At 40.9% G+C, this 27,861-nt stretch overlaps 1 protein-coding gene across 1 annotated transcript in view; it reads left to right on the top strand.

Moving 5' to 3' along the window:
- VPS13C (vacuolar protein sorting 13 homolog C) overlaps positions 1-27,861 on the top strand; it is a 6,956,796-nt gene that overhangs the window by 5,638,078 nt on the left and 1,290,857 nt on the right. Inside the window, exon 67 of the mRNA XM_044076309.1 lies at positions 15,846-16,081. Within this exon, the coding sequence (XP_043932244.1) occupies positions 15,846-16,081 (236 nt within the window). The remainder of the gene's footprint in view (positions 1-15,845; positions 16,082-27,861) is intronic.

The raw sequence follows: 27,861 nt of genomic DNA, 5'->3' as shown, positions 1-27,861 counted from the left end.
AACAGGTAGACACATACTCAAAGTTAACTGTAGCTGTTTGCAGACAGTTCAGACCGGACTGCTTTTCCATTTGTGCCTTTGTCCCACTTCTATGTATGGCTTTGTCCTACTTCTTGCGCTGAAGTTCATGAGGTATCCTGCAGGATGCTAACAACGTTCTCTGAAAATCCTGCTTCTGTGTAAATATATGACTTACACTGCACTAAAAGATAAACAAAGTACTCTAGCAAGTAACTGATTTTAGAAACAAAATAATGCCCTTTAAAAGTATGTGCATTACTGCTGTGTTTTCTATAGTAGCAGCAGCAGTAGTTTGGTCATTAAATGCCTGAAAGGCTACTTTTCTCAATGGGTAAATGCACAGATTAAACTAATGAATGGGTGACACTGAGACTGTTGTCAGTAGAACTGCAATTTGAGATGGAATTTGGCTAACACCTTTGAAGCTTCCTGCAGGTAATTCAGCCAAAAGTGAGCATGCTCAGCAAGGTAAACCTGAAATGTAAGCAAAGGCTGAATCAAAACAAAAAATCCCTGGGATTGTCCCTTTAAGGTCTTCTCAGAGACTTCTAGTACATACCACTAAACCAAACAACAAGGCTGGAGACTCCCTTTTTTCTAATATTGTTGGAAAAGCCTGGAATCTCCTCCCCAGTGAACTCTCCTCACTTCCCTCACTATCCTGCTTCAAAAACAAATTGAAAGTGTTCCTCAGAACTCACTGGTTATGCCCCTGTACTAAGCCTGACTAGTTTGTGTGTCTCAATACTTTTCTCTTCCTACCCCTTCTGCTCATTAACTGTAAGTCCTTCCTTATTAACCATTATACTGTCCACCTCTAGAATATCTTGATTGTACTAGCATGCTGTTATGCCTGTATTCTGCACTGCTAAATTTACTGTGATAACCTGTAATATGTATTGTAAATAGGATTATTTTGTTTAATGTTTCCTTATTTGTTACTGTGTAAATTTTATTGTTCTATCTTGAAGAGCATATCTCGGGCCTCTACTGAAAATGGACATGTATCCAGTTAGACTAGCCAAAATAAATAAATAAATAAAATTATAAATGCAAGGACGGACTCAAAGTCAGTGGGAATCTCTTACAATGGATCTGCATGTAGCAGATTTAGCATCCCTTCTGGAAGGATGCCACACAAAGCATAAAATATCTTTTCGTGAACAGTGTCTGTGCACCTAGTTGTCACAGAAATCTTTGCTACTACTCTTAAGTTATCTTAACACAAACTATTATAAATAAGATTTAAAGCTTAGAATTTCAATACTGTGTTGCTGTTATGTAAATTTGACAGAAGAGTTAATTGCCTTTAAACCCCTGACTGATCTAATGCTTTGTTTTGCTATGAAAGGAGAGTGTCTGCAATAAAAACAGTGGAAACAATTCCACAACTTTTTGTCTTTTTTATATTAGCTGCTGTGTTCCTGACATTAGCAGGGTTAATTACACATCTAAGATTGACAGCAGTACCTGACAGGGTAAACTACATATTTAACTGTGTCTATGATATGTCATGCAAGTGGAGACGAATTTCTCTGCAAAGTATGTGAGAAGTTGAGTTTAAAAAAAAAAAAGTAGGTGGGCTTTCCCTTCCTTTGACTCCAATGCAAGGAAATAAAAGTTTTAAAAACTACAAACAAGTTTCTGGTACATAAACAATGCTGGAACCATATTGTAGGGAGAAAAGAAACAACAATTGAGTTAAATTGTATAAGATGGTGGAGTTGTCCTTTAACTTTATTGCAGTGTTTTTCGTTCACAGTAGAACTTCAGATTTGCTTTGAATTGTGGAGTAATTAACAGTCTGGTGGTGTTGTATGCCTTTGTGATGCTCCTTGCGCCTAATTTATTCAGTTGTGAAATTCTATAACAAAGCAGGGAGAGAACATTGTACACAGTATTATCAGTGTGGGTAGAGAGGGTAAGACAAAGATCAAGGATGAGACCTTGAATGTTTGTATTCTGTGACTGTGAAATTGTTTTGGAAATCTGTTATTGTAATTGTGGATATTTGACTGAGTTTGTGAGGGGAGGAGAAAAGTCTTGCATTGTTTTTTTTTATTGACAGTTTATTGGTTGAAGCCCACTGATAGTTTGTTGAAGGACTGTTGCAGTTGGGCTTGCAAAGTATGGCTTTTTATTAGCCTGGAGAAGGAGAATGTTGTCTGTGTGGAGTATCGTGTTCAATCAGGGAAGGTCATTGATTAATACGTAGAAGAGAAGGGGGCCCCGTACTGAATCTTGCTGGACTCCTGTGTTGAGTGCATCAGCAGTGGACACATGATTATTTGAATGCACCTGAAAACTTCCACTCTCGAAACAGCTTTGAAACCATTTAATACTTAATTAATCCAACAAAACTAAAACATGCTGATTGGTATGCTGCAAAAATCTTTATTAAAATAAAACAAAATGTTCAGAGCTTTCATTCACACCATAATGAACTTCATCAGAACACTATTAAACACAAAACACCCCCCATTTTAAAGCAATGTTCATTTATTAATTAGCCAATCAAAAACAAAATCTCATAAATCCATGTACCTTTCCTTCTAACTGTATTCATCCTTTTTACATTTCTTTCTCAACATAATAAATGCTTCAGATTCTTCTTCATAGGTTCATAGTTAGGTACTAGGCTATCGGCCCTGGGGCCTATACAAGCCCAGCCAAAAAGGTACCCCGGCTTTTGCCACCCAAGAAAATTATTTTCCTGTGCCACTGTCGAGCAGAGCCACAGAGGTGATCCCTGGGGTGAATTTCCTATTTCCCATCCAATCATCAAGATTTTCTTGAAGAGTGCTAATGAGGAGCTTTGTTTGATATAGATAGGTAGTTTATTGCAGAGTATGAGAAGTCTCTGGGACAGGAATCTATCCCTCTGGCATGTTCTGTTTATTCTGATGACAAGGTTTAGGTCCCTAGAGCTGGTAGCCCAGAGGGATTGGGATTTCTTTAGGGCGAGCATGTCCAACAGCTCTGGGTTTGATATAGCTTTGTATGTTAGGCAGAGATCACCTCTGAGTAGGCGATATGCGACGAAGTAAAGCTGGAGTTTTTTGAGACAGTCTGTGTAGGGCATCTGTTTAAGGCTGGTAATCCTCTTTGTGAGGTATTTCTGTGGCCTTTCCAGTTATTTTAGATGTCTTATGAGGTACATACCAAAAGGGGCGTTGTACTCTATAATGGGTCTAATGACTGATGAGTAGAGGGGAACAATTACCTCATTTTTTCTGGATGAGAAACCTTTTCTGATGAGGTGTGCCACGTAGAAGGATTTCCTGACTACTGTGGAGATCTGATTATCAAAGGAGAGACTATTGTCCACCTGTGTCCCAAGGTCTCATCACACTTTCGGTGTTAAGTATACTAACACCTAAGTTGCATTTCATGGGTACAGAGTTTTTACCAAAGGGGATGACAGTGCACTTTTTGGCATTGAGCTTGAGGACATGGCTTTGACACCAGGCATCTGTCTCAGTGAGGCCCTTTTGTAGGATGTCCACATTGTTAGGAGTTTTGATTATGGCTCCTAGTTTGCAGTCATCTGCGAACTTCGTTAGTCAAAGACCTTCTGTGTTAGCTTGTACTTCAGAGAAGTAGATACCAAACAGGAGAGGACCAGGACTGAACCCTGTGATACTCCACTTGTCACTGGTCTGAAGTCGGATTTGGAGTCTGCTACTTTCAGTGTGGGTACTGTCAGTGAGCCAGTTGGCAACCCATCTTGTGACATAGGGATTTATACCTAGTTTAGTAAGTTTATAATTCCAGAGTGGGGGATGGTGTCAAAAGCCTTGGCAAGATCTAGATAGGCTGTGTGAACCACCTTACCCTTGTCTATGGCTTTGGTGACTGCTTCAAAGAAGTCTATCAGGTTTAGGAGACATGATCTGCCTTTTACAAACCCGAACTGGGTGGGATCTAGAGTTTGGAGATTACCAGTGTCTTTGTTTATAAGTTCCATGATGATACATTCCATGGCCTTGCAGACCAGGCTCGTCAGGCTAATGGGGCAGTAGTTCCCGGGGTCCGTGGTGGGCTCCCCCCTTGTGGAGTGGGATAACTGTTGCTGTGCGCCATTCAGCAGGCACAAAGCCTGAGGTGAGACTATGATTGAACATGGTACTTAGGTGGGGTGCCAGTTCGTTCTGTAGTTCATGTAGAACGCAGCCTGGGATGTTGTCTGGTCCCATGGATGCTGTGTTCTTTGCTTTGGAGAGTGTGTTTTTTACCTGTGTAGCTGTGATTACAGGAATTTTGCATTCTTCCGGTATAGAGATGGGCTCTTTAGGGGGTGAGAGGGGGGTAAAGTTAGCACTGAACCTATCTGCCAGGATGTTGGCAATATCAGTTGGGTCTGTATATTTAGTGCCATTGTACTGTAACTCAGAGCAGATCCGAATGTAGCCATTGAGATTCTTGACATAGCTATAGAATGCTTTGTGGTTGTCTTTAGAATCAGTGGCGATTTTGTTTTCTTAACTAGCTTTGGAGGATTTTATCTGGGATCACAGCTTCTTACTGAGGCTGACCAGGGAGCTCTTCCACTCGTGGGATTTTATTCTCTTTTGCAAGAGTTTCTTCCTTCTGTTGTACAGTTTGTTTATGGCAGGGGACCACCAGATTGGCTTACTTTTTTTGGTGTCTTGGTTCTGTTTGCGATAGCACGATCCATGCACTTATGTAAGTGCTTATAAAGTGCAATTGTGTAGGATTCAGTAGTCGTAACTGTATTGTCCATCTTGCATGGGTGTCATGAAGTTCACCACTTCTGTCTTAAGAAGCATGAAGTTGGCTTTGGAGAATTGTTTTACCATGGTTTCCTTAATGGGGGGGGGGGGTGGAGGCAGGATGTGGATATCTAGGGTAATTAGCTTATGGTCGGATCGGACCAATGAGGCATTGACTTCAGGTGTGGAACACCGGTCATTCATATTGGTAATGACTAGATCTAGGATATTGTTACCCCTGCTGGGGGGGGTGTGTGGATAAGTTGATCCAGGGCATTGGAGTTTATGAATTCCAGAAAGCATTGAGCAAAGGAATTGGTACATGAGTAGTTTTCCCAGTTAATGGTGGGGTAGTTGAAATCGCCCATTATTAGGGTGTTTGGTTGAACCCTAATATTTTCCAGTACATCAAGAAAAGAGGAGTGGGAATCCTGGGGCATGGTGGGTGATCTGTAGCAAGCTACAGTTTGGATTGCATTTTTGCCCAGAGTTAGTTGCACTTGGATAACCTTGGCTGCATTATGCTGAGCAACTAGCCTGGAGGTGTGGATATCCTTAATGAATTTGGACACACCTCCGCCTTTGGTGTTCCAGTTCCGGTTACATGGCCGAAAAGTGTGGTATTAGTTATAGCCTGGTAGTGCAGGGGTGCTCTCTGGAGCATTAAACCAGGTCTCAGTCACTGCACAGATATTAATGTTCTCCATTTTAAGGAGTGCCTCGAGTGAGTGCATTTTGAGATTTAGACTTCTGTCATTGAGTAGCAGCACCCTCAGTTTTTGCTTGCCTGTTCCTGTTACGGTGGTGAGTTTGTCATTTGAACCTTGCCTAAAAAAGGCACTATAGGGGCAGCAAGAACCTTAGCCAGTATCCGGAATCCCAGGGATGACAGGTGCAGGCCATCTCTGGCAAAGCATTGTGGTCCATCGACCATGTCATCCCAGGCAGACAGATACTGGATCCCTTTAGAATGGCACCAGAAGCTTAGCCAATTGTTGAAATCAATCATTTTGTCCTTGTACTGCGGCATCATTTTGGGTGATGGCAGAGTGCTACTCGGGGCTAGGGTCATACCTGCCTGGGCTACAAGATCGGAGAGCTCTTCCATGTCTCTTTTCATGTAGTCCAGGAAGGTACGTCTCAGGTTGTTCACACCAACATGGACAATGACAGAGTCATATTTGTACTTGTTGTGGAGTGACCTGAATGCATGGGTTATGTGGCGGATCCTGGCACCCGACAGGCAGCTGACAGTAACCTTCTCCTTGTTTAGCCTAGTAAATGGGACATCAGTGTGCCTGACTATAGAGTTTCTTGTTCTTGAAACAGAACCTTGGGACATCATCTACTATATGTCTGAATCCTTCATCTACTGTTAGCATTTTCCAGTTATTCTTAATTATATTGCATACTTGTGTAAGTATGGCTTGCCTCTATTCTGTCTCATTTTCTTTACCTCCGAAGCACCTTTATGGATCTCATTCAATTTATATCCTCTTTTATAAAGTTGGTGTTTTACCCTTATTGATTCTACCTTATAATCTATCTCATTGGTGCAGAACCTTGATCTTCGTTGATGACTTGAGGAAATATATGCCTTGAATATGCATACTGTTTTGATGCAAAAGACTCTTCTTCCAACATTGTTTCCGACATACCAATGTATTCTAAGTACCATCTTCGCCTTTTTCCAGCATAATGTCAAGAAAATTTATCTTCTCTCTTGAGCTATGAATATCAAAGTCTAAAAAGGATGTTGTATTCTTGAAATATTCAACAAATAATGAAAGCTGACCTTCATCGCCTTTCCATAGAAAGAGAAAATTCATCCACAAATCTTGTATAGAACAAAATGTGCTGCTATAATATATTCATATTATTAAAAACAAATTCTACTTCCCACTGGGCCATAATGATATTTGAGTAACTGTCAGCGCAGGAGATGCCCATTGCAACACTCCATTTCTGTAGAAAATATTTAATATTCATTCCCAAAAAGTAGGTCATTATTCTCCAGCACCATTTCAAGTATAAAACATAGTTGTAAGATCTGCTTCTTCTCATAAATGTCTTTTTCAGTTAAGAATTTGCATATAGCTTCGATTCCATAGTTATTGGAATGACTGTAAACAAACTCTCAAATCCATTGTCATCATCAGAAATTCTTCTGTTACGTCAGATGTTCGACGATATGCTGAAAGAGTTTGTAGGAAATGCTCAGTATCTTTTAATACAGGTATTGCACTCAGAAGCATTTTTTCAGCTTATGTTCTATATAGATGGACATAGGGTCTGTAATCCGTCCACTGCCTGAAACAATAGGATGCATCGGTGGATTTCTGCCACCCTTGTACATTTTTGGAAGACCCTTAATGGATGGAACAGTTGGATTATTCATTTGAAAATTCTCATTTAAGTCTGGAGTTACGGCATGTGTGACCATAAGATCATATAAATTCTCTTCCATCCTTTTTATAATTTTGTCCAATTCTTACCTCTGTATCTTATTATATGTACTGTTGTCACTTAATAACTCAAGCATTCTCTTATCATAAAAAGACTTGTGCAGAATCACTACTGCCCTTTCTTTTACTGCCGGTCTTGTAATGATTTCATTATGCATATGTTCTCGTAGGCCTTTCTTTTGTATCCATATTATAAAAGCCGTTGCTCCTATTGTTATTACGTATGGTGGCTGCATCATTCTCACATACTGTCAGAAAAGTGTTCACTACAGGATGCGCTAAAGGAATAAAAGTACTTTTTTTTTTGTAAATATTATTAAAGTCATCATTCCTATTAGTAGCAGCATCTTTAAACATGTTCTTCAATACTATATTCCTAGCAAAGCATTTAATATCAATAGTAAACTCATCTAATCTTGATTGTAATGCAGGGATAAAGGATAAACCTTTATTAAGAACTTTACACTTTGCTTCACTAAGAACATAAATTGATAAATTCATGATTAATGATTCAGTTCCTTCATCTCTATGCAATTCTGCAGACATAACTAATTCAACATTTTTCTTCTCTTTCTGTCTCTGCTTATAGACAGATTTATTTTCTGTGCTGAAACTGTTTCATTAGAATAGGAAGGCCAGAAAAAAAAAAAGGCAAGTGCATTGCCATATCTTTAGGTCTAGTACCACTCAAAGAGCCATTAGCTGCATCTTTTGTATCATTTTCTCTAGTTAGTTTTACATTATTTACTGAGTTACTACATTGTTCATCTGGAATCATGTCTGAGAGCGGGTTTATTGGTAAGTTAGTTACTGAGTTGGTTATACCTTGTTGATTTATAGCAGTTTTACCATTAAAGGTAATTCCACTCCCCTTTACTCTGAGTGCTGCCATCAGCTGCACTAATTCCTTCTTTCTTATTCTGCTTACTGGTGGGTTTAGGCCATTCAAAAATATTTGACTCCTTGAAATCTTTAAAGTCCCTTGCCAGTTTTCTGCTCTTGATAGTTTTTAATTTCTCATCATATGTAGAGGGCGTTTGTTGAAGCTCTTCAATCTTTAACAGAAACGATTCTGATAAAGCCGCATCTTTCAGCTTGACTTATTTGCTTTTTATTAAACTCGCTGCTTCCTCTTCCATGGGTCTAAAGTATTGTCTTATCATCTTTAAATATTTCATATATCCAATTAATGCCTGTCATCTAGCCAACAGATCAGGATAAATATTCCCATACATGGACATACATGTCACTTGAAGTCCTGTTGGTAGTATGCTGTAGTGCAGGCAGGCTTCAAGACGGAAGTGTTGCCATTGACATCTTTTTAATTTAAAAGCAGCTGCTTCTATCTCTTTAAAAATGACAAATTGCTCTGAGGACGTTCCGGTCATATCGTTAACAATTTTAACTTCTGCCAGATTTAAATGCAGTAATGGATTCACACTGACGGTGAGCATAGTCTTAACATTATTGTTTTTATTTTTTTTACTGTGTAGGAGCTGGCTTGTCTCTCAATTTCTGGGCCAATAGCTTGAGGTGTACAAAATCAACAGCTCAAACAAACTCATCTTGGAGTGCTCCCTTTAAGACCAGTGTTGCAAGGGTGGCGACTGAGAAAGAAACTCTGATTGGCCAAGCCTCTATTTAAATTATTTTTAACAAAGAATGTGTTTCAAAGATTGGATGAAGGCAGTTTGTCGAAAGCATTTATCTTGGTTATTTTAAGAGAGGATCTCAGAGTTGATACTCTGAGCATATTTTTTTATTTTACGATTTTATCCCATTTTAGTTTCTTAATAAAGGCACTCTGTCGTGGTGGATCAGCTTCATTTTGATTTTGCTATTTCTATTGTTTACTTAGCTGTCTGTAACTGTCCATGGTGCATTTGTTTGAAAAACCTAAAATAGGGTATAATATATTTAAAATACTATTTAACATATAATTGGTTCCCAATACCACAGCAGTATATTAGCAAAAATGAGGGCCGCAGCCTCTCCCATTGCTACTCTCCTTTTTTGTTTATCATAATCTCCTGGGGGTGTTTTGTGTTTAATATTGTTCTGATGAAACTTCTTATGGTGTGAACAAGCGCACTTAACCTTTGATGTGATGTTGTCCTATCTCACCTTCATTCTGTACTGATTGATTCAGAATCAATCCTTCGTTCTGACTCGGCCGTTTACAAAAGCTCGAGGTCTCCAACTAGCTCATGACTTACTCCCTATCCCAGGATGCTCTAGAGAATACCCAGATCTCATTTGCCACTAAACAGATCAGGCATTTGTAACTGCTTCTGGCTAAGTTACCCTTTGAATAATTATGTAGTGCCTTTAAAACTTGTATTTCCTTTCCTTAAGAATTTGTTTATGCTAGTTATCTTAGTTACTTAACTTTGTTAGTCACAGTATTAGACTGTGTCTGTTGCTTGCTGTTTTATTGTCTGAGGCCGTTGTTTTATCTCAAGGCCTAAAGTTTCATCCCTATCCTGGCTTCTGTGTGTGTGTGTGTGTGTGTGTGTGTGTGTGTGTGTGTGTGTGTGTGTGTGTGTGTGTGTGTGTGTGTGTGAGGGGGTGCGCTCGTGTGCATGTGCCTGCTTTAAATTATAGTTATTTGCCTCGTGTTACTTGAGCTTTCAAGTGTGGTGTGTGTAGTTTCGGATAATTTATCTTATAAGATTTGATTATGCTAAACTTTCTATTCAAAATATCTTTGTGTGTGTGTTAGTAAACTAGTTTAAACCCTTTTTTCCGAGTCAGCTTGTTTAAATTGGAGAGCGTCTCAGCCCGTTCAAGTTAGAGGGGTTTTTCCTGTGTGGTGTGCTATTAGTTCTATCTAAGAAAAAAAAATGTTGTTTCTTTCTGTCCCTATCTAAATAGCTTGTTTAAGTTAGAGAGCGTTTTAGTCTGCAAACATTAGAGAGTTATTACTTTACATATTACTTGTGTTAACTTGTTTGTTCTTTCCTGGTTGTTGTTGTGTCTTTCGGCTTTTCTCGGTTAGGGGTCGCCACAGCGGAACTCCGGTCTGCTAATGATTGGCAGTAGAGTTTTACATGCTGGCTTGCCGGGCCTAACGCACAACCTTCAACGAAGGAACGCCCATTCACGCATGTCGCCACACAGAAGACGCTCTGAGAATCGAACGGGCAACGTCTAACTGTGAGGCGACAACGCTACCGCAGCACCACTACCGCAGTGCTTTGTTCTTTCCTGGTTAATATGTCTAAACAATTAAAAGACACTAAACTCTCTGGGTTTAAGAAGTGTTCTAAGTGCTCTCAGAAAATGTATTTGACTGATGGCCATAATGAATGCGTGTACTGCCTTGGAGCAGTACACTTGCAAGAATCTTGCTCTATATGACACTCATTTAGTTTGAGGGTTCTCTTTGAAAGGAAAAATAAGCTGATACTAAGGGGTTTGTTGTTTTTTTCTCAGAAGCCTTAGGAGAAGGTCACAGTGCATCAAAGCAAACCCCTTCCCCTCCTTCTAAATCAAGTAAAAGATTTTCATCTTCATCGGATCAATCTGGACCTAAGAAAGTACCAAAAACATCTTCATCAGACCCGAAATCTGTCGGGCCCTTAAAACCATCTAACTCGGTTCCACTTTTTTCTGAATCATTGGTATTACAGACTCTGAGCCAGCCCCCGTCTTGGAGATGGTTTCTCCGACTTTAAGGCCGCCAATATTACAAAGGTTGAGATCTCCTGCCCCCTCTTCTCGATCCAGGAGTTTGTCAGAAGATGATGTGGATCATGTGGTGCTGAGGCTTTTAAGTACACATGCGCTAGCCAAATTATTGTCAGAGCCGACCCAGAGGATTGTGGAACAGAGTGGACCTTACCCCATCAACATTGATTCCTCCGACCTGCATCGGGGCCTCAGAGCTGGAATGCATGGAGCTGATTGTAGTGGAACCGTCAGAGACGGGACCTGTTCCAGGATCTTCAGCTCCAACTGCCTCGGTGCCATCTGAGCTCAAGGAGTCTAGGAGCTGACTGTCTCCGGTCGGGTTGGGGGGGGCAGTCAGATCAGGCAGTTGTCAGATCCAAACTTGCCTCTTGGGGCCTTGGCATGGGTAAGCTTGGCTCCTACATCAGCTTCAGAGCCAGTCCCCTTGGTGCCGGGAAGACCTTCTAGTTCTTCGGAACTGGGAGCTTCCACGGATCATGGGCGGGTGGCTTTCAAGGCAATGAGGTGAGTACTGTCCCCACGGGCAGCCCCACTCTCCGATTCAGTCATTCCTCCCCCAAAGGCACAGGTGTCCATCTCAGCACAACCGATTCCACACAGACGTGGAGACCCAAGGCCTCATGATGCCCCAGTGGGTGAACCCCTCTCTTCCGAAATCTCTCCAGAATGCCCTTCTGAAAAGGTCCCTCACAAGAGATTATGCAAGAGAAAGCATCTGGACTCCCCAGAGGAGTTGGTCACATCTGACACAGACCTCGATGAGTCAGAAGGTTCCCCACAGTCGCTCTTGTCTCCTTTGCAGACATCCTAGAAATTCTTAAGCAGAGAGGTGGCTGGAAGCCGATCAACCCTTCTGATGAGGAGTCTGTCTACCTGAAGGCTTTTGGGTCTCACCCTTCCACCACTTTTGGTGCCTCTGCCTTTCGATGAACTTACGGATTTAGTTTGTCGAAAGGCATAGGAGTCTCCATATTCAGTGGAACCTGTCCCCTGGAGGCCAAATAAATTCATCACATCCCCTGAGGATAAATCCTTCCTTACAAAAGGTGTCCCAGTAGATGCTATGGTGGTGGCGGTGGTGGCCACAAAGAAGGAGTTGTCAGAGACAGCCTCATCTTTCCATCCCCCGAACAGTCTCTCCCATATGATGGACAGATATGGAAAGCACGTTTTCTTCAGTGAACTTTACACTCGGGTCCCTGAATTTTCGTACACACTTTGCCAGGTTGCAGAGAGATCTCCTGAAGGAGCTAAGAGATGCTCTTCAGGGTTCAGTAGCTGCGGGGGTATCACATAAAGTGTCCTCCCAGTTATCCACCTTGAATTCAGTAGTAAACTCATCCATGAGGTTCATTTCTTATGCAGCTGATGGAGCAATAGGGCAGTGGGTTCAGGAATTTTCTTTAGGAGACATTCCTGGATACACTTGTGTAACTTTGCGGAACCCTTTAAGTCTTTCTTTGTTGATGCCTCCTTCGATGGCTCGTCCTAGTTTGGGCCTAAGGTCAAAGACACACTAACCAGATGTGAACAGGAAGGGAAAACTCTCTCTGCTGTCGGAGTCTGTTTTTCCATACCCTCTAGGGCTTATTCAAAAGGCCAACAGGGAGGAAAGGTATGGTTTTGAAAATCCCAGGGAGTTTTTCAAGACACACATGGTGAGTCTTCCCCCAGGGGCAGAGGGGGAAGCAGTAATGGAAGACATTGGCCATGTGGCAGAGGGGGAGGGGGTCCGCAGAACAAGGGCAACAGGGAATCTTTCTGTGGTTAGCCCTTTCAGCACTCCTGAAAGGAGGCCCATTTGTCCTTCTCTAGAGGCAGTCAGGGGTCACTTATCCTTGTACCCAGACGTCTGGATAGAAATAGCAAAAGACAAATGGGTACAAAGCATCATATCCAGAGGTTAATCCATGCTCTTTTCCCTTCCAACCCCACGCATAAGAAACATTCCAGATGTTCCAACCAGTCACAGGAGACAAGCAACCCTAGAAATACAGAAGTTGTTAGAAAAAAAAAGAGTCATCCAACCAGTGCCCGCAGACCAAATAGGATCCGGCACTTAGGTTCTTTTTGTCCAAAGAAAACAGGAGACTGGAGACCCATACTGGATTTCAGCAGATTGAACAAATCTGTGACAAAGACAAAGTTCCAAATGGTAACACTGCAGTCAATACTTCCTTTTCTGGGAAAAGACAATTGGATGTGCTCTGTAGATCTCCAGGACGTGTACTACCATATAAAAATGGACAGGCCATCCAGGAGTCATCTGCACTTTTGGCTGGGAGCCAGTCATTACCAATTTCGAGCTCTGCCCTTTGGTCTAACTAAAGCGCCCCCTCCCCCAAGAGTGTTCACCAAATGTATGGCAGTAGTTATGGCTCACCTGAGACATCTAGGATTCTGAGTGTTTCCGTATCTAGATGACTGGCTCCTTACCGCCACCACCATTTTTAGCAAATCTTTTTCAGGAGGGGGCCGCTGCGGCTACTATTTGAGCTCAACTAGCCACAATCTCGAATTTTCATTTTGGAGAAGGGGGTCTGAATATTATGTATCACAAACTTTGCAAAGTTTTCTTGAGAGGTACTATCCTGTTAAAACCACCCACTAAACCACCTCTACCCCCATGGAACCTAAATTTTGTATTATCCCATATAAACCTTTCTTAGTAACAATCAATTCAGCTAGATGAATTTTGGAGCTACAAGTATTGTAAATCAAACCTCCATATATACATATATATATATATATATATATATATATATATATACACTATTCCATAAAGACAGAGTCTCACTTCGTATGAACCAATCCTTTCTACCAAAGGTGTACTCAGAATCAAACTTAAACCAGTCCATAGACTTACCATTTTTTTTCCTAAATATGGCAGAATATATTTTACACCAACTAGATGTACACAGACCGTTATGTTTCTACTTACACAGAACAAAGGACTTTAGGAAGACTGACCAACTGTTTGTATCATTTTTGGACTGCAAGAAATATGCTCCAGTAGCTAAATCCACTCTGTCCAGGTGGTTGTCAGATTGCTTTACATTCACCTACCAGTCTGCAAATGAACAACCTCCAGGCAAAATAAGAGCTCATTCTACCAGGGTTGTTTTTACGTCTTCTGCTTTTCATGCAAAACTGCCAATTGATACCATTTATGCTGCAGCAACATGGGCAAGGCCTCATCCCTGTATCACTCATTACAAAGTGGATTTGGTCTCCAGGGACAGGGCCTCTTTTGGGTCTACTGTTCTCCTATGAGCCACCCAAAAAAGATGGTGCTAGGGATGTGGTCCCATCAATACAGAATGAAGGCGCGATAGGACAACATCACATTATGTACTCACCATAACATTCCATGTGAGTTGTCCATCTCGCCTTCGTTCTTGTGTCCCACCCTCCTGCCCCCAGCCTTTGGCTCCTGGAGGATCGAGAAGTTACTATTTGGCATCTAATATTCTCTGACCCTTTCCTTGGTAGGCTGTAGTACTTTCCTTTCTTGTTGAGTTGTCCATTTAAGTTATAGGGCTCCCTTTGGCCCGTTTAACTTAGAGGGCTTTCTTTTCCTTTCCTTCTCCCTGTCTGTTGTAGGAGTTAGTCGTTTTAGTTAGAGCATACTCCTGTCTTGTAGTTTGATAATTTGTTGTTTGTGAGTTAACTTTATATAAATATGTATGTGTGTATATATATATATATATATATATATATATATATATCTATATATATATATATATCTATAATACATGTATATATGTATAGTTCATTTACGTTTAAACAGATTTTACTTACCCGAGCTGAATCCACTGAAGCTCCATTTCAACGAACGAACGGACTGCTGAATTATTTTCCCTCTGAAAGGAACCACTTGGCCACCATGGTTAACTGTGCCATCTCTTCAATGTATTGTGATCGTGGGGGGGTTGGGCAAAGCCCTCCACTTTGGTGGGCTTATTTTTCCTCTGTTTCGGTTGGTTACCATGGTGGCCAAGTGGTTCCTTTCACAGGGAAAGGAATTTGGTAGCCCATCCTTTCATTGAAGTGGAGCTTTGGTGGATTCAGGTAAGTAAAATTTGTTTAAACCTACTTTCATTTGAACGAAGTAGACCCAGATATAGATATATATATATATATATATATATATATATATATATATATATATATATATATCAGCTACCTGGTCAAAACCTCATACCTTTATCACTCATTACGAAGTAGACAAAGCTTCCAGGGACAGGACCTCCTTTGGTTCCACAGTTCTGAGGAATATTCTCCTGTAAGCCACCTGAGAAAGATGGTGCTTGGGATGCTACCCATCAGTAAAGAATGAATGGTGAGATAGAACAACTTCACATAAAGAAGTTATGTACTCACCATAACGTTCCATGTGAGTTGTTCATCTCGCTGTCATTCTTACGTCCCACCCTCCAACCCCCATCCAGTCTACTTGAGGTCCATCACTTTTCTTATATGGGACATTGTCTCTTGTCCAGCTCTCTGAGTGGCATATTTATAACTACTTAGGTAGTCATGCAGCAAACAAGATCTGAGGGAAGATCAGGGTGCATCATGGGATAGGGAGTTGGCCTCGAGCTGGTTGAAGACCTTGAGCTTTTGCAGTGGGCCGAGTCAGAGCCTAGGATCGGTTCCGAACCCATAAGTAAAGAATGAAGGTGAGATGAACAACTCACATGGAACGTTATGGTGAGTACATAACTCCTTTTTTATTTCCTTCAGTGGAGTTCTTATTCATGGTGGCTGCATGAAGTTTTTATAGGAAAATAATTTTTTTTTCACAGTTAGCCAATCATCTCACTGTTCTGATTTGTGGCCTATACTACCAACTCTGACTATAATGCATGCAAGTACATTTTTCTTAAGTAAATGCACCTAAGTGATATTAAACCTTTTTTTTCCTTTTCAGGATGAGTGTGGACAGTTTCCATTCAATCAGGCTACCCAGATTCACTGGGTGTCTTTCTTGGATGGTCGCCAGCGCGTGCTGCTTTTTACAGAAGATGTAGCACTAGTTTCCAGAGCTCGTCAGGCGGAGGAGATGGAGCAGCCTAATATTGGAATTGACGTTTCACTTCACAAGCTGGGTCTCTCCCTTGTTAACAATGATAATAAACAGGAAATTGCCTACATAGGAATTAACAGGTAAAACACAAAAGATCGACCTCCAGGGATCTGAGATTTCTGTAGTCCAAATGAAGCACAACTTTCAAGCTGTACCCTGCCTGCTCACTGTACTTGCTAAAGAATCCCTTTAGAAAAGAAATCTGTTACCAGTAAAATGTAACAGCTGTTTTATAGTTGTAATCATAACTACACTGATTTCTCTTGAGAAAATACCACGCAGTGTGAAACATTTATATAGCAAATGGGGACAACTGTTTTGTGGTTCTTGATATAAAACACTTGCTAGCAATTCCTTCAGCAGGGTCAAAATTAAGCATTTTTTGTTGTTTGTTAAACTTGTATCTCCAATATAATGTATTGTTGTTCTTAGAGACCTCACCAAAAAACTAAGTGTGTGTGTTTATTTTTGATTTACTGACTTGCTAGACCTACTGGAGGGCTTGTGATAATATTTAAGTAATTTCTGTTTTGAGCAGTTACGTGACAGGATTGAGGGAGCATACAGGACTAGCAGGGCTGCATTTTAAGTATTAAATTGTTTAGTATGCGATATTATTCAGATACCTATGTCTAAAAATCTTTGTTTATTTTTGTTTATCTACTACAGTTATGGACCTTCTCATCCATCTATACCAGAGACATGGTCCCAATCTTTAGTGGAAGGAGGTTTTATGCTTCAGTGATATAAATGCAGTTTATATGGTGTACAGAGAGAATAGCTCCATAATATTGATGTAGCCCTGCGGATAAGAGTCCCAGATAACTGGTCTTAGGAAACTTGTTTGTGGGTCATGGTGACTCACCAGAAAAGAGAACTGAAGTAATAATGAACAATTTTATTTTATTTATTTAAGCTAGTTAACAAAAAAATAAATTAATGAAACTGCAGATATACAGCAAAACATTCTTTTGATTCAGAATAACAGATTTCACTTTTGTTACACGTCTTGTTACCCAACTAAAAAATGTGCAGTGTAGCTGTGCACAGAGTCACAGTAACACTGATAACATTATTCAAGCTATTAATAAGCACATACAGTTTCTTGAACAGTCCATGTCATATCCTGATGCTACTAGTAATAGCAAAAGTCCTAGGAATTTAAGTAGTAGCACAGATGGTACCATGGATTTGACTGCAAGGAAGGGAAATTAAAAAGTGGTGCATTTGTGTGTTTAACGTTTTACATAATTTGGACTTGGATATAAATGTTTCTTCCTCTCCAGCATTTACTGTAAGTTATTAGGGATTCTGTGCTTATGAAAACAATAAGACTATTATCAAATATGAAAAGGCATGAACTTAACAGTTTCCAGTGAAAACTAAATGAAGGCCAGAGAAAAGTGCTCATTAAGGGATGGTTTGTACCCTTAATTCTCAAGCTGGAGCGAATTAATTACTTACACCCTACTTTATCATATGTGGTTGAATAAGTTGTATTTGGGGTCATGTGAAATGTTGACATCACTGAGTTTTAGTAGTTATCAATATTTCAAGACATAGCTTTATAATAAATGGTTAAGGAGTTTCCATGGGAACAGAAATATTGATGTCCTCCTATTCATTGTTGCAGTATTCTTTATATATGTGTTGTATTCCACCCAATGACCCGATGTCTGCTCTATATACAAAAGCTTAGAGCCACTGCCAGTACGTGGGACATTGCACACAGGCACAGACAATGTCAGCCATAAAAGGGATGTCCGCATGTACAATCTTCACAACATTTTTGCATCCATCTGGAAACGTTGACTCATATGTTTGCTCTGCTGTTGGATACCAATGGTTTTGTCTTCCAGCTTCAGTTAAGTACCCCATATGGGAATTTATCAGGGGCTAGGTTCCACCACATTATGCATGCACTCAGGTCACTGGATCACAGTTACCAATATGACTCAGTCATAGTCCATGTGGGAATAAATGACCTGAGACATACCTCCCTAGACTATATGAAGAGAGACATCATAGAGCTCTCGGAATATGCGTGTCAAGCTGGTATGAGCCTAGCATTGAGCAGCATTTTACCTTCTCCAAGGATGATGCCACAATACGAACAAAAGATGAAGAAGAAGAATTGACTTAGTATCTGGTGTCATTCTAAGGTGGTGCAATATTTGTTAGCGTGGAAGGAGATGGTCAACAGACCATGCTGCTTTGCCAAGGATAGTCTGCACCTCTCTCCCCTCTAGGCTTTTGAATACTAGCTAAAATGTTGTCTTCCCCCATAGTGTCTTTTTTAGGCAATGCTAAACTGAAAGTACTTCCGACATAGCAAATCAAAACCAAGAAAATCTAAAGGTATTACTGCTCAATGCTAGGAGCCTAAACAAAAACAATCCACTCCCTGGAAGCTCTCTCTACCCTTGAGAATGCTGATGTCTGTGCAGTCTCTGAGACATGGTTTAAAGCCACGGATAGTACACCAACAGTGCAGGGTTGTAAAAAAGGGTTATAATGCCTTCCACGCATTTAGACCATCTACTTCACAGGCGGGGACTAAAGGCAGAGGTGTCTCTATTTACATCAAAAATAAGTATATTTCAAGGCTGGTCAAACAGGACAATGCACTTGAGCTGCTTCATGCTCAAACCACCACAGGTAAAATCCAGTACCACTTCCTTGCAAGCTATAGGTCCCCCTCTGTGACCCAGGAAACCCATACCCTGTATTTAAATGCATTAGAAACACTAACCATCCAACCCAATACCATATTCATAGGTGAATTTAATTACCCCACTATTAAATGGGATTCCTATACGACATCAAACGTACATACACAGAGATACCTGGATTTGTAAACACAAACTCCGTGGACCAGATAGTCAGTACACCAACCAGAGGTGCAACCATATTGGATCTGGTCCTCTCTAATATGGGAGACTGCTGCACATCCCCTACTGTAATGCCTTCCCTGGTAAGGTCAGACCACAAAATGGTCTCCTTTGAAGTAAAACTAAAACCTGCCCCCCCCAGCTTAACTGTCAGTATTCAGGAAGTATTCTAAGGCTAACCTCCTGCTATTAAGTGAGAACCTGGCAAAATTTTAAACCCCTATAAATCCTGAGAACATTTCTGACTATGCAGAATTGTTCACAGAAACCCTGTAGAAACATGTTAATAGCTGCATAGAGGCAACTGTACCCACCAGGAAGAAGTACAGAACTAGCTCAAAAAACACACTGGTGGAATAAATCATTCGGATGTATAACAGGAGGAATAAAATCATGGCAAAAATTAGGAGGTGCAGCACCCAGCAGGATAAAAACACTCTCATTAAGCTAAGCAAACAACTCAGAGGACAAATAAAGTCTACGAAAGCCAAATTTGAGGTAAGTTTGGCTTCCCAGGCCAAGGACAATCACAAAGCATTATTTAGCTATGTCCGCAACCTCAAAGGCAATATACAATTGTGTACAGAGTTCATTGTAAATGGAGCCACCTATACTGAGCCATAAGACATAGCAAACCTCCTGGCTGATTAATTCAGCTCCAACTTTACTCCTCTCTCTCCCCCTCAACCTTCCCTCAGGAAATATCAAATATAACTCCCCCTACTATCACTAGGGAACAGGTCCTTGATGCTCTCTCTAAGACCCAACACTGCATCAATGGGCCCAGATAGTATCCCAGGATGCCTTCTAAATTGCATGAAACATGACTTATCAGGGCCTCTGGAATTGCTATTTAACTGTAGCCTTCAAACAAGCTTCATGTCTTATGAATGGAGAAAGGCAACAGTCATCCCTCTGCACAAAGGTGGGCCATCTACAGACCCTGGATACTACAGACCTATAAGTATCACTAGTTGTATATGTAAAGCCATGGAAAGAGTTATCATGGAGATGATTAACAGAGATATAGTAAACCTCCAGACACTGGACCCAGCCCAGTTTGGTTTCGTCAAGGGCAGATCGTTTCTACTGAACCTGGTGGACTTCTTTGAGAAGGTCACCAAAGCAGTAGATGAGGACAAAATCATTCCCACTGCCTACTTTGACCTGGCCAAGGGATTTGACACAATACCCTCCCACTCGGGTATTGCTGACAAACTCAAGAGGTAAGGTACAAACCCGTATGTCACCCGGTGGATGGCCAACTGGCTCACAGACAGGACCCAGGAAGTTAGAACTGGGGAGTCCACCTCTACAAAGAGGCCAGTCACAAGTGGAGTCCCTCAGGGGTCAGTCCTTGGACTGCTCCTTTTTGACATTTACTTCTCAGAAGTCAAGGCCATTGTCCGTGGTCTCTGGCTGACTAAATTTGCAGATGATTGCAAATTATTAGCTGTCATTGAATCTCACACAGACACAAATGTTCTCCTGGAGGGGCTGACACACAAACAACTGGTGTCAGAGTCATGGACTAAAACTAAATGCCAAAAAATGCATAATAGTATCCTTTCGAAAGTCATCCATCTCTGGTAACTATATATTGACAACACACCCCTTAGAGTTGACCCAGTAGTCAGGGACTTAGGGACACACACAGATAGTAATCTAGCCTTTGATCATCATGTGTTTACAGTGGTGAGAAAATCGGTCTATGTTGCGCAACTTATAGACAAAGGTATGGCATCTAAGTCCAAGAAAGTCATTGTTCCACTATATTTGGCATTCAGCTCTATCATTGAGTTAAATGCCCCCTTTGGTATGTACCTAACCAGGCATATCCAGCAACTGGAATCCACAGAGGTTCCTCACTAAAAGAATACTAAATACTTAAGAATACTTACTAAAAGTAAGTAATATGTCCTATGCAGACTGCCTCAAGGCCCTGTCCCGTTTATGCTGTCTCCTACAGGCTCTTGAGGGGAGATCTGTGCCTGGCATACAGAGCATTGTCAGACCCCACTCTGATGGACCTCCTACACATCCACAAAACAAACAGTACCAGAATTACCCTTTTTGAAGGTTTAAACCTTTCCTATAAAATAAATTGGACCTGCTGGAGAGAGAAGGTATGTATCTCAGAGACTACCCCATCTATGGAACAGGCTCCACATCCATGTGAAGCAGAGTTCCTCCCTAATCCAATTCAAGTGCAACTTGGACAATTGGATGGGAAAATGGAAATGCATCCCTGGTTTGACACCTATGTCTCTGATGCAAACAGGCCCATGCTTACACTTATCAAGGGTATCGGAACTTGTCAGAGATTTGGGAATGCATGGCTAGGCTTAAAAAGGCCCTTCTGGTCATTAACCTAGTAAACACCTATGAACCTATAATATGTGGGTCTATATTATATAGTCATAGTTTTAAAACTTCGAATCTTACATGAGCAAACTTATATGAGCGAAGTTCGAAACATCGACTATATAATAAAAATAAAAAGAAAAAAACTTACCTTACCACTCTGAGCAGGAGGGCAAGCCCCCCTGCATCCCCACACCCCCCTTACTTAAATATACCAACTCTGAGAACGCACTTCAGTACAGAAAGGGAAAATTTCCCGTTCTGCGCCTGAAAAGCCGTTGACTTTCACCTTCAACCTTTCCGAAGTTCGATTATATGATGTCAACCATCTATGATTCGAACATTGGAACGGTTGCTCATCTAATATAGACCCTAATATGTTGCTGCTGCCTTTTGTTTTGTTAATGTCATCCAGGAAGGGCAAGTGTAGGTGTGGAAGGCATATCCCACGTAAAGATAGTCATGAGCTGTGCTTGTTTTATTTACGGCCTAACCATGACCACCATCAGGCCTTTGTTCCCAAAACATTATGCAGTTGCCTGTTGGCCTTGAATGTTTATTTAGAATACCAAAGACTCAAATGTCTGGCTAGGGATGGTATGGAAGGTTCCAAGAGTGCTTTAAAGCCATTTGTAAAGAGGACGTTCAGCAAAGCTAGGCCCAAATCCTCTTTAGCTGCTTCTGCTTCCTCTGACGTACCACTTGATGTTGATGAAAACTTGGTGGTGTGACCGGAGGTAGGGTCCACTCTCTCTGTGGGTACCGGGATGGAAGCCATCAGGAGTGCAGATCCTAGAACATCCGAGGCTATGCAGATGTCCAGTTTGAATAACTTGGGGGAAACATGGGTAGTTATTGCAGAAGACTCCAGGACTATTCCAGCTTCTTTGACTATAGAGGTGTTGGAGGTAAGGCCTACATCCACCATCTTTCCCTAACAGGATAAGCATGTGAAAAAGAAACAAAAAAAACTAGGCATGTTCACGCTCCTTCTACCCCTACTTTGGATTGGGATGTTTTTTCGCAGGGTCGTTTTAAGGCTTTGATGGCTTTGACGTCTCCAGCTTCGGCTTCTCCTATAGCCAGCCCAGCCTTCTCCTCCTCTCCAGTGCTGCCGCTGATGTCTCAAGGGCTTTCTTCAGGGCAGTCTGGAGAACTCCAAATTCCTGACACTGATTCTGAGGAATCTTCCTCGGCTGAAGACTCTTTAGCATACTCCACCCAGTACTGGAATATGCTTCCTCAGAGGAAGAGTCTACTGGGGGGATTCTACCATAGAAGAGCTTTCCTTTGGGGGAAACTATTAATAAGATGAGGGGAATTTTTTAAGTGAATTCTTCTCAAATTTCAGAAGAACAGAATAGATATTATGAGCTACTTCAGTTGAAGGCCCCTATTCCTTCAGCAGTTCCTCCAGTCCTGCCAGCCACCTTAGATGCCTTTAAAGCAGCTTCTAAGACCCCAGACTTCCAAGCCCCCGCCCCAAAAAGTCCTGATTACTTTTATAAGGTCTCTGAGGATTACAAGTTTCTTTTTAAATGCCCTTCAGCTGACTGTGCTGTGGTTTCCATTACTTCTGATAAATCGTCATGGTTATCCCCCTCTACTAAACCACTTCCTTCTGATAAGGAAAGTAAAATATTGGAAAGTTTGGGTAAGAAGGTCTATACTTCTTCTACCTTGGCTGTCGGGGCAATTAATTTACCAAACACACACATGGCTAGGTATGCTCTGGCTTTGCTAAATCAGGCCACCCAGGCTCTTTCTCCATTGCCTGATTCAGAGGATAAGTCTCAGGTTCGTTCGTTTCTTATTGGCCTCCTCCCAGGTAGCTAGACACTCTATCAAGCGTAGCTGTGATAATTCCTCCCTTTTTGGCAAAACAGCTGCAGAATTATTTAAATCACTGCAGGAAAAAAGGTAAGAAGCTCCAGGATTTGAAACACTTAAGTTGTTTCACCAGTTCCAAAATTTTGTAGGAACTTTCCTGCCAAGACTCTTTTTGTCAGGAAACCTGCTCGTTCCTCCACTTCTGCTCTTTCTGGAGCCAGGTCATGGAAGTTTTTCAGTAGACAACCACAGGGTAAGGCCATTACTTCTGCTGCTGCTGTTGCCCTCCTCAGCAGCTCTTTCAGCACAGACAAAGTCTTCTGTGATATTCTGCAACCTCTTCCAAGTCCATACCCCTTTGACCCTTCTGCTCTCTCTCTCCCTTTCAGCCTGGATGGAAGTCACTCAGGACTCCTGGGTAAGTAGTTATCCAAAATGCATACTTTATGACTTGGAAGACTCTCCCTCCTTTTCAGGGAATTCCTCAACCTCCCTCCAGTCAACTGCATCCGTTTCCCTTGAATACTGGCTCAAATTCCTAACCGAGGCATCATTCAGTTTGTCCCTCCAGACCAACAGGAAAGGGGATTCTGTTCCAGATCAAACAAAACCAATAATCCACATAAAAGCAAATGCAGGCCAAAGGACTCCACAAAGAAGAAGTGATGAATCCACTTTATTTATACAGTAGTAAAATGTTGGCACTTTCGTCCCTGAAACAAACTAGGAGTTTCATCAGACAAATAAAAAAATGTTCCAACAGCTTTTTAAATCTTGTAACCTGAATTGCATATGTAGTGACATCACAAACCACACCTCTAAACTTAACTAAACCACACCCCTAGTTCATGACATATGTACAGTCTTGCTTAAGAGAAAATACATTTTATACTCAAGTCATTCATTCAGGTATTTTCTCTTAAGAAGGCTGTATATATTTCGCAAGGTTTAAGTCTTTAGAATTTGTGATTATTGTGCTATTTGTTTTGCAGATATACAAGAAGGTCATCAGGGTGGGGTCTGACAATGCCTTGTATGCCAAGCATTAATTTCCCCTCAACAGCCTGTAGGAGGCAGAATGTAGGGATACAGCACTGAGATGGTCAGCACAGAACATGTTATTTATGCCCTGTATATATATTTTTTTTTTGCAAGAAACATCTTTATTAAATTTTGTGACACAGACAATCTTACATTTATACAAGTGGAAATAAATCATACCGACACACTCATTTTATAACCATTATACCTTGCAAAACCATGCCAATACAGCTGTAGCTGCAAACATTATATATTACTTTTAATATATCCAGTCATCATCAACCATTGCATAGCTCATTCAGATCCTGCCTTCTTTTAAACATTATTCCTCGTCTGCATCTAGTGTTCCCACATTTCTCATTTTTTCCTGTGTAATTTACTCCTACCCTTATCTAAAGATCCCAGTTTCAGTTGTTTTATCTCTGTTACTATCTTTGTTACTTCCACTTTATTTATACAGTAGTAAAAGGTTGGCGCTTTCGTCCCTGAAACAAACTAGGAACTTCATCAGACAAATAAAAAAATGTTCCAACAGCTTTTTAAATCTTGTAACCTGAATTGCTTATGTAGTGACATCACAAACCACACCTCTAAACTCAACTAAACCACACCCCTGTTTCATGACATATGTACAGTCTTGCTTAAGAGAAAATGTATTTTATACTCAAGTCATTCATTCAGGTATTTTCTCTTAAAAAGGCTGTATATATTTCGCAAGGTTTAAGTCTTTAGAATTTGTGATTATGGTGCTATTTGTTTTGCAGATATGCAAGAAGGTCATCAGAGTGGGGTCTGACAATGCCTTGTATGCCAAGCATTAATTTCCCCTCAAAAGCCTGTAGGAGGCAGAATGTAGGGATACAGCACTGAGATGGTCAGCACAGAACATATTATTTATGCCCTGTATGTATATATATATATATATATATATATATATATATATATATATATATATATATATATATATATATATATATATATATATATATATATATATTTTTTTTTTGCAAGAAACATCTTTATTAAATTGTGTGAGACCGACAATCTTACATTTATACAAGTGAAAATAAATCATACCGACACACTCGTTTACAACCATTATACCTTACAAAACCATGCCAATACAACTGTAGCTGCAAACATTATATATCACTTTTAATATATCCAGTCATTGTCAGTCAGCCATTGCATAGCGCATTCAGATCCTGCCTTCTTTTAAACATCATTCCTCGTCTGCATCTAGTGGTCCCACATTTCCCATTTTTTCCTGTGTAATTTACTCCTACCCTTATCTAAAGATCCCAGTTTCAGTTGTTTTATCTCTGTTACTATCTTTATTTCCAGTAAAGTTGGTTTAGACTTTGATTTCCATTTTCTAGTTATTGCTTTTTTTGGCAGCCGTCATAATTAGACTCAGCAAGGTCTTAAAATGTCTAGGCAATTCCAACTCTATATCATAGCCCAGAAAAATAATTTTCCTAGTTTCTCCAGTTTGCTCACACAGCATCTCCGACAGAGCAGTCTGCATGGAATCTTTAACGTTAGCTGACTCAGTACACACTCAAAAAGTATGCAGAAAACTTCTAAGCAGAAGAATATACAAATACCCTATATAGCCACTTAAACAGATGTATTGACTTACCTGTACCTTTCAGGACCAAACCAGGTCCTCCCCCCCAAAAAAAAACATGGTGGATTGTAAGTATAAATAGGTTATATAACAAAAATATGTCTGATATCCAAGAGCAACAGGGAACTTACTCAACAGAGGAAGAATACCCTCCACAGCTTGAACACGCAAATTAGATATCTTGTAAAGACCTTTAAGGCTAGTTACAAGACCAAATTAGCATCCCTAGCAAAGACGACCATAGCACATTCTTTAGCTCTGTCTGAAACCTAAAAGTACTTACCACCTACCTTGATTTACCCAAGGTTTTTGACATAATCCCTCACTCCGGGATCATTGAGAAACTCTTCCAGATGGGCATTAGCCCATATGTCACTAGATTGGTAGCCAACTGGCTCTCCGACAGAATGCACACTGTCAAAGTTGAGGAGTTACCAGTGGGGGTACTGTGAGGATTTGTGCTGGGCTGTCTACTGTTTGGAATCCATTTCTCTGATGTCCTGGTGAAAGAAGATGGCCTGTGGTTTACCCAGTTTGCAGATGACTGCGAACTGGATGCAATGATTGTGTCCCCCAATAACGTAGACATATACTACACAAGGGGCTGATGTAGACAAATGATTGATGCCAAAGTCATGGACTAAAAGTAAATGCAAAAAAATGCATCATTATCCCCTTTGGCAAAGAAGTAGCCCCTACTAATTATGACATAGATGTCAACCCTCTATGCTCAAACCCAGTGGTGTGACACTTGGGAACACAGGTTGATAGCAATCTAAACTTTGATCACCATGTGTCTGTACTGATAAGGAAAGCCTTCTACATTGTACATGTCATAAATAAGGGCATTCCATCAAAGGCTAAGGAGGTTATAACCCTGCTGTACTTGACCATTTTCAGACCACCAATTGAGTGCATTGCTCCCTTCTGTATTTATCTCACCAAACACTACAACAACTGGAGAGATCACAGAGGTTTTTAACCAGGAGAATCCAGGGCCTTCAAAATGTGATTTAAATGAAAAGATTGAAAGCCCTGTCACTGTACTGTGCATCATACAGGCTGCTGAGAGGTGACCAGTGCCTGGTCTACAGAGCAGTCTGTGACTCTGCCTTAATGGAAATGCTGCACATCCACAAATTAACTGCGACAAGTGTCACTCACTCCAGGGATCTCATCCTAGCCTGTGACATTAACAAAACATGCTGGAGAGACAGATGCATCTACCAGAGATTGCCACTCCTTTAGAATAAGCTCCCACTTCATTTGAAGTAGAGCTCCTTGATGACTCTATTTAAGCATAACCTAGACAGTTGGATGGGTGACCATAAACTCACCCCAGGGGTGGCATCTGTGTCCCTCATGGACAGGGGTAGTCGGTGCTGATCACAGAATCGCTCTGCTAACAATGACCATCTAATTATGGTCAATTAGAGTGCACAGGTTTTTTTTTTTTTTTTTTTTTACACAGCTAGGCTTCTAAAAGCCCAAGGGCCATTAGCCTAGTAATCTCCTATGAACCTATAAATCCCTACATAACTTACTGGGTTTGCCAGCTGGCATACAGCTAGGACCCAAGAAGTCAGGATTGGTGAGACCACCTCCACCAAGAGACCGGTCTCCAGCACAGTACCCCAGGTCTTTGTGTTGGGCTTGCTGCTGTTTACCATCTGCTTCTTGAAAGTCAAGACTAATGTCAAAGGCGTTTGGTTCACCAAATTCACAGATGACTGTAAATTAGGAGCTATCATAAATTCCTCCAATGACACCAACATACTACAGAGGATTTTACACAAGCAAATGACTGGTGTGAAAGCTACGGATTAAAACTCCATGCAAAGAAATGCATTGCAGTTCCTTTGAGAAAGCATCCACTCAAGCTAATTACTTCATCAGTAAAAACACCTAAGAGTTGAACCAATAGTTAGGAATCTGGGAGCATATGTAGACAGCAACAACAAAAAGCAGATAGTCTCACCACGATGAAATAATGGAGCAAAGCAGTAGTAAAATCCACAAATGTGAAGCTTTAATAACAAGGATAAGCGCTTTCGCGTGGACTCCTCCACGTTTCATCAGATAAAAATACAATAAAATAACACTG

The sequence above is a fragment of the Protopterus annectens genome, chromosome 7.part0 (genome assembly GCF_019279795.1).
Source record: "Protopterus annectens isolate FY-2018-M chromosome 7.part0, PAN1.0, whole genome shotgun sequence".
In the NCBI taxonomy this organism is placed as follows: Eukaryota; Metazoa; Chordata; order Ceratodontiformes; family Protopteridae; genus Protopterus; species Protopterus annectens.
Note: the sequence above shows the minus strand (reverse complement) of the source record. Positions and strands in the feature narration are given on the sequence as shown.